Source organism: Pristis pectinata, chromosome 3, assembly GCF_009764475.1.
Source record: "Pristis pectinata isolate sPriPec2 chromosome 3, sPriPec2.1.pri, whole genome shotgun sequence".
Taxonomy (NCBI): domain Eukaryota; kingdom Metazoa; phylum Chordata; class Chondrichthyes; order Rhinopristiformes; family Pristidae; genus Pristis; species Pristis pectinata.
Window position 1 is genome coordinate 62,144,615 of NC_067407.1, and position 21,039 is coordinate 62,165,653.

A 21,039-nucleotide genomic window follows, 5' to 3' on the forward strand; every position below is an offset into this window, starting at 1 on the left:
TTAGGCCAGAAAAAGACAGTTGGTTGTGTTGTTGAGCCTCTCCAGAAATCCTAAGAATCATCCACAGGATTCTAATATTGAATCAATTTATTTTTCACGCTAATAGAAAAAACTTTTCAAACAATTCCATTATTTGCTTCCTAAAGGTGGGAAAATGTACACACACACACACACACATCAACAATGTATGTAATTATACTGGCACCCATATTTAAGGAGACCAGAGTGCAATGCCTGATGTAATTTTGTGCCACAAAGGCCCACAGCTGATTGATTGTTTCAGTCAACTTTAAAATTGTTCCATGGTATAATAAGGTGGAATATTTTACCAGTACTTGGCTTATAGATCTTATAAACATGTATTCCCAATGAATAAAAGATTCACAACAATTCATGAGATGAAAAACAAATCCCAAAATCACAAGTTACATTCTACTAATAGAAGTCCATAATTCCGAAACACTGTTTCTTGCATCTAACTAATGTCCTTTCCAAAACCTCAACTGGTTACCTCCATATTGATAGAAACTATTTCCTTAATATCATTTAAGTGATTCCCTGTACAAATTTAAAAATTGCTGCTGGATTTTTGTATTTCTTCCATTTTTTGGGTGAATTTAGTGCTGGTAAGTAGAAGGTTTCCCACTTAAGGCATCAGCAGTACTACAGGTTCAACAACAAGTTACTTGCTACATGAAAATTAAAGCTTCACCTGCTGTTCTAATAATATATTTTAACCCCTTAAACCTTTGGAATAATGGTCTAACAGCACAAAATGAAATGGCAGTCCCATGCTCAACAGATCTTCCCAGAATTAGCCACTCGCCAACAGACATCTGGATGTCATTCTATAGGACAGTATGGAGGATTGGATGGTGCAGCGAATTTGAGTGCTCTTTCCTTCTCTGCCTACTGTGGAATCTAGTGAGTTAACAGAAGCCACAGCAATAACAGGTTTCATCTTCCTGTTGGTGCTAAGGATGCTCTGGGAAATGTCATCTGATGGACATTAATGAGGTATATGTCCGTTGGCTACATTCCAGCAACATCAAGTATGGCCTCTACCAGACACATGTACTGCGGTGCATTTTACATTCCAAATGCACATGTAAATAGAGCACCAAAAATACCTGATCAAGCCAGAATTCAAATGCCAAAGCCATGCAACCTTAAATTGCTTGTTATAACTTACCAGAAGCATTTGGCCTAGTAAACGGTGAACTATGTTTTGTGTCAGTGAAACTCCAAGGCTCCCTGTTGCTTGAGTGTTGGTGAGAATCAACTACAAAAAGGGAAAACATAAATTGGAAATTAGAGACTGCAGAACATGGACCTTTAAGGGGACTTCTCTAAATATTCAATAACATGAAAATTCCCAAACTTAGCTTATTATGTCTTTTGAGATCTCTCTCCGTGCTCTTAACAGGTGACCATCTGGAAGACTGGTAACTATTACAATCTGTAATACAGCTATATTATCATCTCCCTGGCTCTTGAAATAGCTGAGGCACAGAATAATTTTCAATAATTTGGTCAAATGAGCTCATTTGCAGGTCATTATTAAAGTTGGAGGAAATCCTTTTCCTCCCACCTTATCCCTCTTCTTCCTGCAGCTGTCTTTAGTAGAGTACATTTCAGTAGCTCACCTTCAACACCCCCCACTATCTTTGTGAGATAAACTCAGTTAAAGTGCCAATGTGCTCTTTTGACTCCACAGGACGAGAGGGCAGTGCATCATAGATCACACCTGATATTCACAAATGCCCCCTGTATGACCCTGACCTTTTTTTTACCAGGGACACTGAAACCAATCTCCTTGCAGCCACCCCAAGCAAGATGACTTAGCTCTGGCAAGGTCAGCTTTCTCATACCTCCTCATGACTTAGAAGCCCACTTGGCTCACTGAGTCATGCTGGCTCCCAGAGCACACCCCTCGGTGCCATTCCTCCATTTATTCCCTTCCGCCTATTCTCTCTCACATGCTCATTGACTTGTGCCTAATTTTCCTGTCACCCACCTAAACTGGGAGCAACTTACAGAAGCCAGTTAATCTACTAGCACATCTACGGGATGTGGGAGGAAACCGGAGCACCTGGGGAAAACTGTACACGGGCAGCACAAGAGGGCGGGATCAAATCCAGGTGGCTGGGGCTTTTTGGCGGCAGCACAAACTTGCTGCCTCACTGTGCTGCCTAAAGCACTTGTTGTAGTGTATGTAAATGGTTCACCTTCAAGAATTTGTCATTTATGTTCTGTTTCTTTCGGATTCTTTTAAATTGGGTAGGTTACCACAATCTTTTTATGAAACTTCCGTTTCACTTATTCTTAAGAAAAATAAGAACCCAATGGAATGTTCTTTGTATAGACCAATTTCTTTACTTAATGTTGATGTTAAAATTTCATCTAAAGTTTTGGCCCGCAGATTGGAAAATATTTTACCCTTAATTATATCAGATAATCAGACTGGTTTTATTAAAAATCATTATTCCCATTTTAATATTTGTCATTTACTGAATATTATCTATTCTCCCTCTAAGGAAATATCGGACTGTGTGATATCTCCAGATGCTAAGAAGGCCTTTGATCGGGTTGAATGGAGCTACTTATTTAAAACTTTAGAGAAATTTAACTTTGGGCTTGACTTCATTCAATGGATTAAATTATTTATCTCCTTCTGCTTGTGTTCTTACTAACTTTCAAAATTCTAAACCTTTTAAACTTCAATGCAGGACCAGACTGGGATGCCCTTTGAGCCCTTTGCTATTTGATTTGGCTTTAGAACCTTTAGCTATTGCTCTTCAAGAATCTACAGGTATCGCTGGTATCTTTAGAAGAGGTATTACCCACAAAGTTTTGCTCTATGCCGATGATTTACTGCTTTTTATCTCTAATGCTGAGACCTCGTTACCTCCTACGCTTTCTCTATTTTCCTGTTTTAGCCAGTTTTCAGGATATAAACTGAATTTACACAAGAGTGAACTTTTCATTTGATACTAACCCTCCTTTTAAAATTATAAGAAATCATTTTATCTATTTGGGTGTAACAATTACTAAAAATTATAAACACTTAAAGAAAACTTTCTTACTCTATTGAATTATGTGAAAAGGTTCTTATCAAATTGGTCATCTCTCTCTATATTGTTGATTGGCTGAATTCTATTAAAATGAACAGTTTACCTAAATTTATATACCTATTTCAGGCTTTACCTGTTTTTATTCCTAAGTACTTTTTTGACTCTCTTGATTCAATTATATCTTCTTACATATGGAAAATCAAACATCCTAGATTAAATAAAGTTCACTTTCAGAAAGTTAACAAGAATGGAGATTTCGCCTTACCTAATTTTAGGCTTTATTACTGGACAGTCAACATACGAAATCTTACGTTTTGGTTACACTATATTAATCATGAGGCTTGTCCAGTATGGATTTCTTTGGAAGCTAATTCTGTTAAAAAAAATGTTCTATTATTTCTTTACTTGGCTCTTCACTTCCTTTATCATTAAATAAACTAACTGATAATTCAGTAGTTAAAAATGCTTTGAGGATTTGATTACAATTTAGAAAATATTACAGTTTATCGAGATTTTCTTTGTCTAGTCTTCTTGCTAATTTTTTTTAAACCTTCTATGACTGATGTAGTTTTTAAAGAGTGGGATAGATTGGGTATTACTTGTTTTCAGGATCTGTTCGTTGAAGGAAATTTTTCTTTGTCTGAATGATTGTCAACTAAATATAGTTTACCAAAAACCCACTTTTTTCGATATTTACAAATTAGAGACTTTCTCCTATCTCAATTACGTACATTCCCTATGAGTCCTGATAAGAACTTACTAGATGTAATTTTTAATTTGAAATCTTTTTATGATGGCTCAATATCTAATATTTATGGTAGGTTATTAGGAATGAGTAAGGTTCCCTCAGACAAAATTAAAAATGCTTGAGAACAAGATTTGCAGATTTCAATTTCTGAGGAAAATTGGAATGAAATTTTTAAGTTGGTCAATACTTCAGCACTATGTGCATGTCACTCCCTCCTTCAGTTTAAAGTGGTTCATAGAGCTCATCTGTCCAAAGACAAGCTACTTTGTTTTTATCTGGATATATCACCTTATTGTGATAAATGCAATAATGGAGAGGCTTCTTTAATCCACATGTTTTGGACATGTCCAAGTCTTAAAAAATACTGGATAGAGGTATTTCAAACATTTTTTGTGCTTTTTAAAATAAATTTTAAGCCTAATCCTCTGACTGCATTATTTGGGATTATAGGAGAAAAAGATATAATTTTGGAGACTTCTGATCTACATGTATTGGCCTTTGTTTCTCTTGTAGCCAGGAGGGCTGTGTTGCTTAAATGGAAGGAAGTTACTCCCCCTACTCATGTCCAATGGCTATAGGATATTATGTCATACCTAAATTTAGAGAAGATCCATTGTTCAATTTCTGAATCTAATTAGACTTTCAAACATTGTGGGGACCTTTTTTGAATTATTTTCAAAACCTTTGACTTGGTGGTTAAAGTACAGATATTGGCTAATTACTATTATCTGTTTAGGTTGGTTTTTTTTGGTCTGTTTTTTTAAAACCAAACAGCTTCGGTCTTGGTAGTGGGTTTAGATTTTTTTTATATAATAAAATTATTCTAAATTATTCCAATTTAATTGTGATTTTATGTATGATTTAACACAATGTATTCTGTAGTATTTTGTCTTTTTTTTATGATTCACATACCCTGCATTTTCTATGTGAAATTAATAAAAATATTGTCAAAAGAAAAGAATTTGTCCATAGTGTGGTTACTTGCAAGGCGGTCTTGACAGCAAGTGCCAACGTGCATTATCACCCAAATGTGAGTGAACAGAAGCCACAGCAATGGCCTGTTTGCTCTTGCTACTCATGCCAAGATGCTCTGTGAATTGTCAAAGGGAGGTCATTGAGGGGTGTAGGAGAGCGGTCTCCCCTCTGTCCATTGACTACACTCTGGCAATATCAAAGATGACTTCATCAGACACTTGTGGTGCATTTTGCAAACCAAATCTACAAGCAAATAGAAAGGCAACATTGCCAAATCAAACAAAAATTCAAATGCTAGATTGCAAAGAAACTGTACAACTCCTGAAATGCTTTAGATTCAGATCAGATTAAGATTGGTTTATTGTCATATACACCAGGGTGTAACAAAATTCCACGCATGCATGAAGCTCACAGAGTAAACAGTAATAATAAATATAATAATTAATATAGCGATGAGTACAAAACAACTGAATGGGGCTAAGTATAGCAGTGCATACTGAAGTAGTTATAGCTTTGGCTTCTTCAAACTTACCAGAAGCATTCAGCCCAATAAACTGCGAACTTCGTTTTGCGTCAGTGTAGTCCTGGGGCTCCCTTTTGTTCAAGTGATGGTGAACATCATCTACAAGAGGGAGAAAATAAATAGAAATGGAAGTTAGAGCACAGCAAAACATGAACATGTAAAGTGTCTTCCCCAATATATCGTTTGACACATATTGTTACATGGGACCAACTTACTATTCTTTTTTTTAAATTTTATTTACAGCATGGTAACAGGCCCTTCCGGCCCAACAAGTTCGCGCTGCCCATTTTAAACCCAAATTAATCTACCCGTACGTCTTTTTGCAATGTGGGAGGAAACCGGAGCACCCGGAGGAAACCCACGCAGACACGGCAGAACGTACAAACTCCTTACAGACAGCGACGGGAATCGAACCCCGTTCGCTGGCGCTGTAATAGCATCTTGTCAGCTGATCGACAGGAAGACTGGTGACAATTACAATTTGTTGTGGAACTATATTAAAAAACACTTGTTTTAGAATAGCTGAAGCATGGAACAATGACTCTGTTTAAGAAAATGGTATCTCCACTCAGTCAGTGAATGGAGCAATGAAGTGTATCAAGGTTTTTCTGGTGTACATCGTGTTTAATTGTCAAAATGCTGTGCAGCTAACATGGACTCCCCACTGCAGCAGTATCTGCACACAGAAGACATGTAGCATTTCTAAGAAACAAGTATATATCTAACATATTACTGTAGAAAAGGTAACATTCAAGAGAGAGCAGCTCTCTGGCTTAATGTATCTTTCCCCAACAAATTAGTCTGCTCAGCAGCTTCTATGTTTCTCATAAGTATCAGTAAGATTTCCATTCATTTATTACAAGTGATTGACAAGACTCATCTGATCCAGTAACCTACACAATTAAAATTGCAAGCAAATCATCCACTTGAGTAGCCTCTCACACAACTTTCCATCATTCTTAGGGACAAAATAAGGTGTGGATTCTGGAAGTATTCAAGTAGTAACATTTTTCCTGCTAATTACGGGCTTTTTTGAATTGTTCCAGGTTTGTTAAATTAATCTGCACGTCATTCACAGATCCTATATGCACGGAACCTTGGCATTACATCTAAAGGACAAGAGCAAGAAATCCCCCGTATGTAAAGAGGGAATAAAATGAAAAATATTTTTAATTAAATTGATGGCACAATTAATGCTGTGGACTGATGATAATCTATACTCTTTTGGGCTGAATGCAGAATAGAACAAGGTCCAAAGCTTCAGCACAACACCAAGACAAAACTAATATTCGAGTTGAATGCGAGTAAATCTTCTCTCTCACACAAACACAAAAACTCCTGATCCTTCCCACCCATCCCCCACAGGACCATAGGCTTGGACCAGTTTCAATATGCACATTTTTTAAAATAAATTACTGCCAACATTGTGCAGCAATCATAAATTACCTAATGTTCATTACTAACTATCTGAATTTACACATTGACTTATTTCACTTAGTGACAGGCTACTGCCAATAAAACAGTCTATTGGCATTTCACACAAAAATCGTAAAGCAAGTAGTACCAGACAACATTGTTAACCCCGAACAATTCTGTACTCTGTCAAACTCCATCTCAGATTCTGCATCTGAAAATTAACAACAATTAAAATCACAGTAATAAAGCGTGAAAATAAACTCTTTGATTCACTATGTCTGAATCCATTAAGTATCCCATTTCCCAACACTCAGCCCCCTTTCTGTGCACTGATGTTTCAAGTGCACAGCTCGATACTTATTAAATGCTGTGAAAGAACCTGCCTCCATTACCGCCTCAGAAAATGAATTCTTGGCTTCAATCATCCTCTGGGTAAAAAAAACTCTTCCTCAAATTCCTTCTAAATCTCTTATCCTCAACCTTAAACCTATGCCCTCTGGTTATAAATACCACCGCTATGGGGGAAAGTTTCTTACCATCTACCCTACCTATGGCCTTCATAATGTTGTGCTCCTCAATCAGGTGGACCCTTGGCCTTCTCCATTCCAAGGAAAACAAACCCAGAATGTCCAGTGTCTCCTCGTAACCGAAACATTCCACTCCAGGCAACATTCTGTTTCATCACACCCTTCCTACAATGTACTGACCAGAATCACATACAGTATTCCACTTATGCCCAAAATGGTGTTCTATATAATTGTACCATACGTTCTCTACTCTTATATTTTATGCCCTGCCGAATGAAGGCAAATATCCCATATGCCTTTGTAACCACCTTATCTACCCGTGCTGCTGCATTTAGTGATCTTTAGATAGGTACACCATGGTCCCGCAGTTCCTTAGCACTTCAAGGGTCCTACCATTCATCGTACATTTCCTAGCCTTATTAGCCCTCTCAAATGTCGCATCTCACATTTTTCAGGATTAAATTCCATCTGCCATTTCTCTATCCATCTAACCAACTCGTGAATATCATTCTGTAACCGAAGACTACCCTCCTCATCATCCACACTACCACCAATTTCATCTGCGAACATGCTGATCATACTTCCTACATTTACATCCATATCATGAGTGAATATATCAAACATCAAGGGTCCCAGCACCGATTCTGCAGTGCTCCACAAGTCACAAGCTTCCAATTGCAAAAACAAGCCTCCACCATCATTTGTCTCCTTTTACCAAGCCAATTTTAGATCCAGTTTACCAAACTGCCATGTGTCCCATTGGCCCTTACCTTTTGGACCAGCATCCTCTGTGGGAGTCTGTCAAAGGCTTTACTGAATGCCATGTAAACTGCATCAACCTCACTATCCTCAGCGGATTTTTCAAGGAAGTGACTAAGTGAGTCAATCAGACTAAAAGCCATGCTGACTATCCCAGATTAATCACTGATTTCTCGTGCAGAATAATGTGGCCCCTCAGAATTTTTCTGGTAAATTCACTACCAATGTTACATTCACTGACCAGAATCAGCTCGCTTTTCCCTGCTGCCCTGCTTGAAGAAGGTACCATATTCATTATCTCCAGCCATTGGCATTTACCTCCCTTGCCTCCCCATGCCAGGCCCAGGGATGTATCACTTCTGAAGTGTGCTGAAACATCTACTACCTCATCCTTTTCGACAGAACTCAAGGAAGTATTTCCACTGCCCCTCCCTGAATGCTCCAACTACATTGTCATTCTCTATATCGAATACAGATGAAAAGTACTTAAGATATCACCCATGTCCTCTGGCTTCAAGCACAATTTGCCACTTTGCTCCCTAATGAACTTTTTTTTCTTTCTCTGGGTTCCCTCTTGCTCTTAATATCCTTAATCTTACCTGCCATTGCCATTTTGTGCCCCCTCTTTTGCCCTCTCAATTAATTTAAGTATCCCAGCCCTCACAATAGGGCATCGCCATTATCCATCCTCTAAACCTGCCAGATCTGTGATATTACATCAGCTTGATTTCTTCCCCACTTTTCTTTTGCTCTCTCTGAAAGTAGAGGACATGCCCAGCCTGACCTGCTCGTCTTGTCCTTCTACTCTGCATTTCATAACTCCCACATTCCTCCATGTTCTTTTGCCTCTGTTCCGACACCCTAACTGCTCTCATTCACTCACTGACCAGATAAACTGTTTACAGCTTAACCCCATCAGAAACAACCCCCTCCTCAACCCTCTCTGCAGCTTGACAATCTTCTTTTGTTTCGTTTTTCAGTTCTGATGAAGAGTATCTGACCAGAAATGTTCATTCTGTTTCTCTTCCCACAGATGCAGCCTGACCTGCTGAGTATTTCCAGCATTTTCTGTTTTTGTTTTAGATTTTCAGCATCTGCAGTTTCCTTTTTTGATTTTCACTCCCACCATGTGCCCTGCTATATTCCCTAAGGTTAGATCCACTATCACCCTTTCTCTCACTGGAGTATCCATGTACTGGCTCAAAAAGTTCTCCCGGACGCATTTTAAAAATTCCCATCCCTTTAAGTATTTCACACTAAAGTGACTCAAGTCAATATTGTAGGAAGTTGAAACTATCTACTCTTATTATGTTATTATTTTTGCACTTGCCTACACTTCTATTTCCTGCTGACTATTTGGAGATTATTATACACCCCCAGCAAAGTGATCACCCATTTTTTATTTCAAAGCTCCATTCTTATGGGATATCCTCCCTCTTGACTGCAGTAATGGATGCCTTGATTATTATTGCAATTTCACCTCCTCTCTATCCACCCTCTCCCCAACTCTGTCACACCTGAAGATTCTATTCCATGAAACACTGTGTTGCCAGTCCTGACCATTTTTCAATCAGGTCTCTGTGATAGCAACAATATCATATTTCCATATTAATCACTGCCTTCATTCATCAGCCTTTCTCATCAGACTCCATGCATTAAAATAGATGCAATCCAGTCTTGTATTCCTTCCACATGCCTATAGACTTCAATTTCCTTCTGTATTTTTATCTTTCTCATCCCCTACTGTACCTCTCCTTTATGTCTCATCACCCTGTCAAGTTAGTTTATAACCACCCAACTGTTCTAGCAAAGCCCCCAGCAAGGATGCAGCCATCCATACTCTAAGGAGCATCATTTAATTCCCACATATCACAGGCTGAACAACACATGGGACTGAACTCCCCACCATAACTCTAGCTTAAATAAGAAGTCTCTTAAAAAGTAATCCAAGTAGAAAAGAGTTACTTTTGAATTAAGCTCCTCATTAACCCTCTCAGAAAAAGTATTCATTACCCAGAAGGGGAAAAGTAACCATTCAGGTGTTACCTTCTTGGCTCAGGCTAAGCTAGATAACCAGCCAAGGGATTTGAAAAATGCATGGAAACTAGACCTGTTAATTAATCGGTGTAAACTTCCACGGGTAATCTGATTGCAAATTAACCCAGTTATTTTTAATGCCTTAATTACATGTGTTGATGGTAAAGGAACACCTTTGTCAGTTTTCCTGAAAAATTAAGTGGTCCACTATACCTTGTACATTCATCTGGCAACAGTTCCTCAGACCTTTGTCCTGTCATGTTTCCAGGGCCTCAGGCTTCATCCCCCATCCCCGCTGACTATTGCCAAGGTTTGCCCCACCATCCCAAGGACAAAGGATACAATGTGCACAAACTTTACTGAGAAGACATAGGCTATACAACATAAGGGAACTTAACTAACACCAGCAGAAGAAATAAAAGACTTCATTAATGTTGGTGTTAAAATTTACATCCTTTACACAACCTTACTTAGTATTTCTCTGCAACTGGATTAGTAAGAATGACATTGCAATTCACTAATTCAAGCTCATATCTGTACAGAACAATGATTATACTTGACAACTTATTTCTATAAATCTTCTGTGACATTAAAAATGACTCTGAGGACATGGCTCCTTTATGAACTGGTTACACTCTTGTCCACAGAACTTTATTGGGAGAAATGGGAAAAAAAACATTGCAAGCAATATGCTTAATTTGGAAGACCTGAAGTACTTTTAAGTGGCATGCTCTAGCTTCCAGATTCAGGAACATATTACCTTCATCTTCAGGTGATGCCGCAAGTTCTTTGTCATCTTCAGCCTCGTTCCCATCTGAAAGCAGATTGCAAAATGGAACCAATAATTCCAGAAATTTTCCTCTATGGTAAGTAGCATGCTGAACCATCATTCTGCAACTTCTTTCTCGAATATGGATCATGTCACAAGTGTCACTCATCTTTCAGTACCTCAACCAAAAAAAAATCACTTTTCATAAGTAAACTATGCAGTAGCTGTATGATTTATTGGGTGAGGGGTTGCTTAATAACCAAATTGCTTACAAATATTTGGTAGGTGGATTCCCAATACACAACTTCATTTCACCCAACCGTAGCATGTTATGTGACCATTAATGGTTCACCTCCTCCATTTTGAGCAGTCACAGGCCAGGAATTCCCAGGAATCAGCTGGAATATTGCATTTTTTGCCTTCAAGGAAGCTTTGGGCATATCCTCAGAATAATGAAATGTAATAGCAATATGTATCTTACTAGTTATCCAGAGAAGGAAGAAAGATAACTTGAAAGAGGGATTTTAATAGACCACTCAGCCTAACATCAGTGGGAGGAAATGTGGTTGAGACCATACAGAAATACTCAACTGCCATTTGATCAGATTTTATCAATTAATGAATATTTTTCTCAGGCAGTCCCTTGGGATCGAGGATGATTTGCTTCCATTCCAGTTTCGTGGGTTCTGAGGTGACTGATGAGGCCATTGTGGGAATTGCGAACTTTTCCACAGCTGGGCAGGAGGTTGCTGATGGGACAGGTGTATGGGTAGCCTTTCAGGTGGTGCACTTCTTCCACCATTTACACAGAGCCTCTGTACACTCTCGATGCATCGACTCACTATCATCCCAAGTGCTCCTCCTTCATTTTGAGCAGTCATGGGCCAGGAATTCCCAAGAATCAGCGGGGATATTGCATTTTTTGCCCTCAAGTTTTGGTCATATCTTCACAATAATGAAACGTAATAGCAATATGTATCTTACTACTTATCCAGAGAAGGAAGAAAGATAACTCCAAAGAGGGATTTTAATAGACCACTCAGCCTAACATCAGTGGGAGGAAATGTGGAATCTCTTCTAAAAAGAAGACAGAATCAAATTCTCAAAATCAAAACCAAATATATCTTGTTGACCCCGCGCCCCCCCCCACCCCAATGATGTTAACAAGGCCAAATGTTAACACTGAAAGCAGTTTGTGCAATGAATCCTAGCCATGCGAACCAGTCTGCATGGTTTTCATACCCAAGCTGCATCTTCAAGTTGTGATAGTCATCTTACTAATACAGAAATATTAACTGAACAAGCTTCAGAATACTGATAATTCAGAAATAGTAGACCTGCAAGGGGCACTGTATCAAGGTTGACATCGTCCGAACAGTCCATCATTTCTGGCTCTGCAAAAAAAGACAAAACAGAACCTTTAAATACATTGACAAACTTGCAAACTCATACAAAATTGCATGGAAATTTCCTGTTGCTTAGTGAATGGTTGGTACGTTACCTACACTTCAACCAAGCAGGGCAAATCAACACAATTATACAACAGGTCACCCAAGCAGGCCTGGCCAGCCATCTTCTAGTTTAAGCACTAAGGCAGTTAGTTAATGGCTATATTGAAGTGTTACCTAAAAATTAAAAATATTATTTTTATTTTCCCTCTTTACAATATTTTTATTAAATCCATGAAAAAATACAGAGTACATGCATCAAAGAGAGTAAAAATACTACTGAATATGTTGTGTTAAATCATACTTAAGATCACAATACTCTAAATTAATAATCACATATAATAGTTAATAAAGGAAAAAAAAATTGAAATATTTTATTATTTAAAAAAAAATCTACTCCTACTACCAAAAACCGAAGCTGTTTCGTGGAAAAAAACAAGGAAAAACCCTTAAACGTAAGTGTCGGCCAATATCTGCGTTTTAGTCACCAAATCAGAGATTTTCAAAATAATTCAAAAAAGGTCCCCACAAGGATTTGAAAGTCTAAATTAGATTCAAAAACTGAACAGCGAATCTTCTCTAGATTCAGGTATGACATAACATCACGTAACCATTGAGCATGAGTAGGCGGAGTAACCTGCTTCTGTTTGAGCAATACAGCCCTCCTGGCTATAAGAGAAATAAAAGCCAGAATGTGTAAATCAGAAGCCTTCAAAGTTCTATCTTTTTCTCCAACAATCCCAAATAATGCAGTCAAAGGATTAAGTTTAAAATTTATTTTGAAAAGTACAGAAAAAGTATGGAAGACCTCTGTCCGATATTTTTTTAAGACTCTGACATGTCCAGAACATGTGAATTAAAGAAGCCACTCCGTTATTACATTTGTCACAGTAAGGAGATATATCAGAATAAAAACAGCATAGTTTATCTTCAGACAAGTGAGCTTTATGGACTACTTTAAATTGAAGGAAAGAATGACGGGCACACAATGACGTTGTATTAACCAACTTGAAAATTTCATTCCAAGTTTCCTCAGAAATTGACATCTGCAAATCTTTTTCCCAAGTGTTTTTAATTTTATCTAGTGGCACCTTACACATTCCTAGTAATCTGTCATAAATATTAGATATTGAGCCATCATGAAAGGGTTCCAAATTAAAAATTACATCTAATAAATTTTTATCAGGACTCAAAGGAAAAGAATGTAATTGAGTTTGAAGAAAATCTCTAATTTGTAAATATCTAAAAAAATGAGTTTTTGGTAAATTATACTTGGTAGACAATTGTTCAAATGACGAAAGGTTTCCTCCAACAAACATATCTTGAAAACAAGTAATACCTAATTTGTCCCACTCTTTAAAAACTACATCAGTCATAGAAGGTTTAAAAAAATAATTAGAGAAAATGGGACTGGACAAAGAAAAACTCAATAAACCAAAATATTTTCTAAATTGTAACCAAATCCTCAAAGCATGTTTAACTACTAAATTATCTGTTAGTTTATTTAATAATATTGGAAGTGAAGAACCAAGTAGGGAAATAATAGAAATTTTTTTTAACAGAGTTAACTTCCGAAGAAACCCACACTGGACAAGCCTCTTGATTAATGTAATGTAACCAAAACGTAAGATTTCATATATTGACTGCCCAGTAATAAAATCTAAAATTAGGTAAGGCTAGACCTCCGTTCTTTTTAACCTTCTGAAGGTGAACTTTATATAGTCTAGGATGTTTATTATTCCATATGTAGGAAGATGCAATTGACTCAAGAGAGTCAAGGAAAGTCTCAGGAATAAAAACAAGTAAAGCCTGAAATAGATTTATAAATTTAGGTAAAATATTCATTTTAATAGCATTAATTTGGCCAATCAATGATATAGAAAGGGGAGACCAACTTGATAAAACCCTTTTCACATAATGCAATAAGGTAAAAAAGATTTCTTTAAGTAAATGTTTATAATTTTTAGTAATTGACACCCCCAGAGAGGTAAAATGATTTCTTACAATTTTAGAAGGAACGTTCATAGCAAACGATACCAGGTTATTCAGAGGAAAAAGTTCACTCTTGTATAAGTTCAATTTGTAGCCTGAAAAATGACTAAAGCGAGAGAGTAAAGAAAGCAGAGGAGGTAACGAGGCTTCAACATTAGATATAAAAAGTAACAAATAATCAGCATATAAAGAAACTTTGTGGTTAATACCTCTTCTGGAGATACCAAGGATATCTCCAGATTCTCGGAGAGAAATAGCCAAAGGTTCTAAGGCCAAATCAAAGAGCAAAGGGCTCAAAGGGCATCCCTGTCGAAGTTTAAAAAATTTAGAATTTTGAAAATTAGTAAGAACTCGAGCAGAAGGGGATAAATAAAGTAATTTAATCCATTGGATAAAATCAGGCCCAAAATTAAATTTCTCTAAAGTTTTAAATAAGTAATTCCATTCAATCCGATCAAAGGCCTTCTCAGCATCTAGAGATATCACACATTCCGATATTTCCTTAAAGGGAGAATAGATAATATTCAGTAAATGACGAATATTAAAATGAGAATATCGATTTTTAATAAAACCAGTCTGATCATCGGATATAATTGAAGGTAAAATATTTTCCTATCTACGAGCTAGAACTTTAGATAAAATCTTAACATCCACATTAAGTAGCGAAATTGGTCTGTACGAAGCACATTCCGTTGGGTTCTTATTTTTCTTAAGAATAAGTGAGATAGAGGCTTCATAAAAAGATTGTGGTAGTCTACCCAATTTAAAAGAATCCGAAAAAACAGCACATAAATGAGCTACAAGCAAAGGGGAAAAGGCCTTATAGAATTCTCCAGGAAATCCACCAGGACCTGGAGTCTTTCGAGAATGTAAAGATTGCACAACCTCGGCGATTTCCTCGTATGTAATAGATTGATCCAACTGTTTTCGGTTTTCAGTGGAAAGTATTGGAAAGTTTAATTGGTCAAAGAAATTATTCATTACAGTATTATCTTTAGGAAAATTAGAACTTATTTTTATTTTCAATCCATCCATGAGCCTCACACTTCCATCTCCCTGTAACCTCCTCCAGCCCTGCAACACTCTGGGAATTCCATGTTCATCGATGTTTTGTCCCTTCCAGATTCCCTCTACTTTTGCCCCACGTTCATTGGCCATGCTCTCAGCTGCCCAGGACCCAACCTTTTAATCTACAAACAGAAAGAGCTGAAAATACACAGCAGGTCAGGCAGCACCTGTGGAAAGAGGAAAAAAGTTCATCTTTCAGAATCCCCAAACTGTGTAAAGAGAGAGAACAAGTTAGTTTTAAGTTGCAGAGAATATGTGGCAGGGATGGATAGGACAAAGGGAATATCGCTGATAGGCCGGAGTTGCCATGGGGATAAATTGTAGAGGTTATCAGGTCAAAGGGTTAATTGGGGCAATGAGTGAGAGAGAAAAAAATGAAGAAAGGCTATGAAATGAGGCAGTTGAAGAGTGAGAACACTGCCGATTCCACGTGAAAGCTGGGAACTGCAGGGTTACGAGATATGCCCAGTGGATCAAGCTATGTTAATGGAGAGAGAAAAAACTGATTCAATAATGCAGACCGAAGACTTACAACAACAAGAGGAGATGATGGAGGCAGATAAAATTACAATGTTTAAAAGGTATATGAACAGATACTTGGAAAGGAAATATGCAGAGGGATACGACCCAGCTGTGGGTTCAGCGTAGATAGGCATCACGGTCAGCATGGACAAAGTCGGCTGAAGGGCATGTTTCTGTGCTTATGTTTCTATGAAATGTTCAGCTGACTGCTATTTTCATCCGATTTTTATCCCTCAGGACTAATTCTTTGAGTTGTCCAGCACAATATATATTTCTAAGTTGATTAGTATCCAAATAGGTGGCGCAGCAGATGTGCATTTGAAAGAGAATTGATGACAGGGAAATAAAGTGGGCATGGGGGATGGAATTGATAGGAATACGCTGAGAGCCCATGGGGACTCGATGGGCCCAACGTTGTGAAGCAATATGAAATATTTTTCTGAGAATTTGAGCAACTACTTGTTAATTATTGGCTATGATACATAAGTGCCCTAGCAAATCTTTGGGATATTCCTTGTGATCATGTGAGTGATATACTAATAAACAATACTAACATTCACCACATTGGACAGCACTGTGGGGAAAATAGAAGGTTACTGCTTCATGTGAAAGACCTTTGTCTGTACAGATGCTGCCCAACTTACTGAGTGTTTCTAGCACTTTTTGCTTTGTCAGTTATCAACCATTCAGACATTAAAAGTGAATGGTCTCGTCACAGATGATTTGCCTCTGGGAGAAAACATGGATGACATAATGAGAGGTGCAGGTCTCAAACAGAATCATTTACCCAAACTAAATTTTCTTAAAAATCATTTAAAAACTATATAAGCAGAACAAAAAAAAACCACACTTTAGCAAAGCACGCATTTGACATGCATCCAGAGTATACAGTTATGTGCACTCCTCAGCAGCAGAAAATTCCTTTAGCCCAGATATTTAACTTAATGAGTTAACTGGATCAAACAAGACAAACAAGTCATTCTTTTTAGTTTTGTTGATTTATTCCCATACTTAATAAATGGTGTGACATACGTTGTAAATGTTCTGATTTCTGTTATTTGATTACTTTATATGCTGGGTTTTAGAGTTGCACTTCCCCTTGAGCTCCACTTGCCCACCCCCACCACCCAACCTCTCTTGCAATATGCAAAACACCCACAGCAGAGATCTAGCTTCTAATGCGATCCCTAGGTCATAAGTGTACGGACAGATTGTTCCTTCCAAACTTCTTACTTGCCAAATCCTCCTGTTCCTTTTGCAAACCACCTGCAAGTTCCATTGCCCACCTGAATCAAATCCATTCCAGGTGCTCTGCCCATACCATCAGAACTACTCTTATTTAAAATGACGTGTTAGGGAGAAAGTTGATCTCCTTTATGCCTTTTACCCAACCTGCTACAGCCATTCTTTTCAGCAGTATCCCGTGAAGGAATCCTGGTCATTTCTAGCCATTACTCATGAAACAATTCTCAATTCATTCTAATACTTTTGCAACTTCTATTAGAGGCAATCAAAGCACACGTAAAGAACATCAAGATAGTTACTTCACTCAACACCAGATATGTGGCAGCATGGACATTGTTTAGGTGGCTGACAAGCAGAAGATGTCAGCCCTGGATTTTCAACTGGCAAAAAGGAACTAGAACACGGGGTAGAAACTCAGAGTCAGAACATACAAACATTCATGGATTTTAGACTAGTCATATGTACACAAATAAGTGAAAATCAATGCTGCACTGCTGGATCTGCCAATACCTTGTGATTCCAGGCTCTCAGAAATAGGAGGATGATGGTCCGTGCTAATATGAGGATTTATCTCAGTTGCAGCTCCATCTTTTAAAAAGGGATAAAGATGCAAATGTTAAATGTGTACAAGAGCAGGAATAACAATAAAAGAAAAACAGAAGGCAAATAGCAGGCAGAGGAAAGAGGAGTCTCAATGAAAAAGGGAGCAAGTTCCAGATAATCAGAAATAGAGATGATCAAAGAAAATCTTCAACAGCCCACCAATAAATTGATTTGTTGGGTGGGGGATTTGCCTCAAGGAGAGATTCAGCAGATAGGGCCTGTACTCTCGTCAGATTGGAAAACTGAGAGGTAATCTCATCAAAGCAAATTTCTGACAAGGCTTGACAGTGCAGATGCAGACATGGCGTTGCTCTTGGGTGTCAAGAACCAGAGGAAGAAGGGGTCAACCATTCAGAGATGAGGAGAAACTTCTTCATCACAGGCCAACGAATCTTTGTAATTCTCTGCCCTAGAGGGTTGTCGATGCCTAGTCACCAAGTATATTCAAGGCAGAGAAGGGTAGATTTTTCGATATCTAGGGATACAGGATTAGTGCAGTAAAGAGATGCTGAGATAGAACATCATCTTTGATCTTACTGAACGGCAGAGTAGGTACAAAGGATTGATTGGTCTACTCCTACTTCTATTTCTCATGTTCCTATGTTCTTGATGTGAATGTACAAAAGCATAGGGGAAAAAAAACAAACACAAGAGTGAAAGAAAGACGGAAAGAATTCCAGAAAGAAAAGTTCAGCAGGTAATTTAGAAACAAGTCCAATAGTTTGTGTGGAATGTTAATTGGTGAAAGTGTAGGTTCAATGAAGACTGCAGAAGATCATGATAGAAGCAACTTTAGACATACCTAAAATTAAGGGACGAGAGTGGTGAAGTTTAAACACAAGCTTACATAAAACAGTAAAAGTTAGCATGATATAGACCAAGTACAGTGATTTCAGAACTAAGCTGGCCCCATGAACATCTCTCTTCTCAAAGATGACAGATTTCAGCATAAAAATTCAAAGGACAAAGCTGAAGCATTTGAAAGCAATTAGGAAACTCCAAATAATCCACCCAGCCTCTCCATGAAATCCCCAGCACCACAAGACGTGATTGAATCAAAGTTTAGACACCGATTCAACCACCTGACATCAAGAAACCACCCAGCACAGGGCAAAGTTCACAGGACTGAAAGCCTGTGCTCCAGAGCTCACCTGCCTCCATCCTAGCTGTACCAATGCATATGGAACTTTGGCATCCACCCCCAAATATGCAAAATTGCCCAGATCTGTCCAGTTTACAAGAAGCAGAACAAATGTAGTCCAATCAATTACTCCATCAACCAACTCTCAATCATCATTGAAGTGCTGTGGACATCACTATCAGACATCATCATACTGCTTACTCATGTTCAGTTTGGATTTCACCAGGATCCCTTGGATCCAGACCCCATTACAACCTTGCTTCAAACATGAAAAAATAAAGCTTAATTACTGAGGTTAGATGAAAGCTACTATCTTTCATTCCTAGGCAGCTTTGTGAATTCAAGGACCTAGCAAAATTGAAGTCAATGAGAATCAATGTGAAAATTACATTTGCTGGTCATTCCTCATTCAAAGTCAATTAGTTGAGATCACCAGATAAAAATCATAGCCTTTCCAAGACTTTGCTGCAGAAGTTCAACCCAGTATCCTAGAGCCATCAATCTTCAATTGTTCTGCAAATGACCTACCCTCCATCACGTGGCCAGAATCAGAACCTTAGCCTTGTGTAACCCCACTTTATGTAAATCCCCCATAGGTGATGCCTGACCTGCTGAATATTTCCAGCATCTTCTGGATTTATTATACCAAATCCAACTCCCTCAGAAATCAGCCGTCTTTTTTGTATTTGTGAATGAGAAGGTCATGGGATCCAGTCCCAATCCAGGTTCTTCATTATATCATTGGGACTGACAGTCCAGTGCTAGACATAAGAACTGCTGCATGGCTACAACTACCATTTTGTAGATATGACATTAAACCAAGACCCAATGGACCTCTCAGGTGAATTGAAGGATGCCAGTTTAAAGAAGACCAGCAAATTCCCTCTAATATTTTATTACTGTTTTGGAAACTTTGGAAGCCATGTTTCCTACATTAGAATAGTGGTTATAGTTCCCTGATCAGAAATCATTTTGGACATCCTAAGTAATGAAATGTGCAATCTAAGTGCAATGATTTCCTATTCATGAAGTCACATTCAGATATTATCCTTCTCATAAACCTCCTACTGACTAAAGCATGATACCAGTATCGCCATTTCTCCCTCACCCCAGCTTCTGACATCCCCTTTTTCCAGTTCAAACACTGTCTGGGCTCTGCTCTTGGCATCTGTGGATAGTAAAGTCAAGTTTCCTTCTAGTCCATCACCAGAGGTGGAAAATTCATGAAGAGATGGTGGGATGGGGACTGTTTGAAAAAGGATACAAAAATAACATACTTATAAAAAATCATTTTGCGTTTACAAGCTATGGCTCTGAGGCTTTGCAGATCACATTGCAAGTAAACTATATGTGACTTCCAAGTTCAGAACCAATGGCACACCTTGCTGTAATACAGCACTCTACAGAAATGGGGACTAGTGTGCCAGTCCACATTCCTCAAGTGTTTTTCACTCTCCTTCTTTTCCATTGGTTCATGCCCACATTAGGGAAGTAGTTTCTGTGCTGCAGCTCCAGCAGGCCAACGAGTGCCTCCTCCCCACACCCTCTTGGTTTATTGGCAAGACTATTGATGGATTGGTGAGCATCCACATCAGGGAGCCTCCGACCTTGTTTTGACCATGAAAGCCCTGCAAACACGGTCAATCTAGTAGCCAGATTCCGAGCTCCTCAAATATATGATGCAATGAATGAGCAGTGGAAGATCATTGGGTGAATTGTATTCAAATCTCTTGGACTGAATTTGATAAATCCTGTGCTCGGGCTATTTTATATAATTTCAATTACAAGGTTTGTTTAGTAAGACCTAGTTATTAGATACATTTGAGCCAGTTTCTTTTCAATGAGTTTATTGCTCATAAAAAGATTTTACATTTTTTTTGGTGTAAGAGTCCATTCTTTGTTGAAGTCCCACCATCAAGAAATTGGACCAGCCACTTCCTGCTATGATTCACCCAAGCGTGGGTGTCATTTCCACCATGTATTTCACATATGTCATGACATCATCAACATGTGCAGAACACATTCATTGCATGCCAGCAGAAATTGGAGCAAAGGAGATAACCTACAACCTTTGTTATAAAGTCAGTTCAGCAAGGACAGATGCTGAAAGTTGTGAACAGTGTCTGAATTAAAGTGGTCCTGATGGAATTTTTTTAAAATGCAAATAAAAATCTCACTGAGCAGATTGAAGC

The 21,039-nt window shown here is 38.1% G+C and overlaps 1 protein-coding gene across 1 annotated transcript in view; it reads right to left on the bottom strand.

The window, feature by feature from the left end:
* The window catches only part of LOC127567930 (torsin-1A-interacting protein 2-like), a 50,240-nt gene that overhangs the window by 16,035 nt on the left and 13,166 nt on the right, over nt 1-21,039 (bottom strand). The window contains exons 5-9 of the mRNA XM_052011143.1: nt 17,614-17,691; nt 12,166-12,222; nt 10,820-10,873; nt 5,330-5,419; nt 1,193-1,282 (exon numbers count right to left, since the gene is read on the bottom strand). Of these exons, the coding sequence (XP_051867103.1) occupies nt 1,193-1,282; nt 5,330-5,419; nt 10,820-10,873; nt 12,166-12,222; nt 17,614-17,691 (369 nt within the window). The remainder of the gene's footprint in view (nt 1-1,192; nt 1,283-5,329; nt 5,420-10,819; nt 10,874-12,165; nt 12,223-17,613; nt 17,692-21,039) is intronic.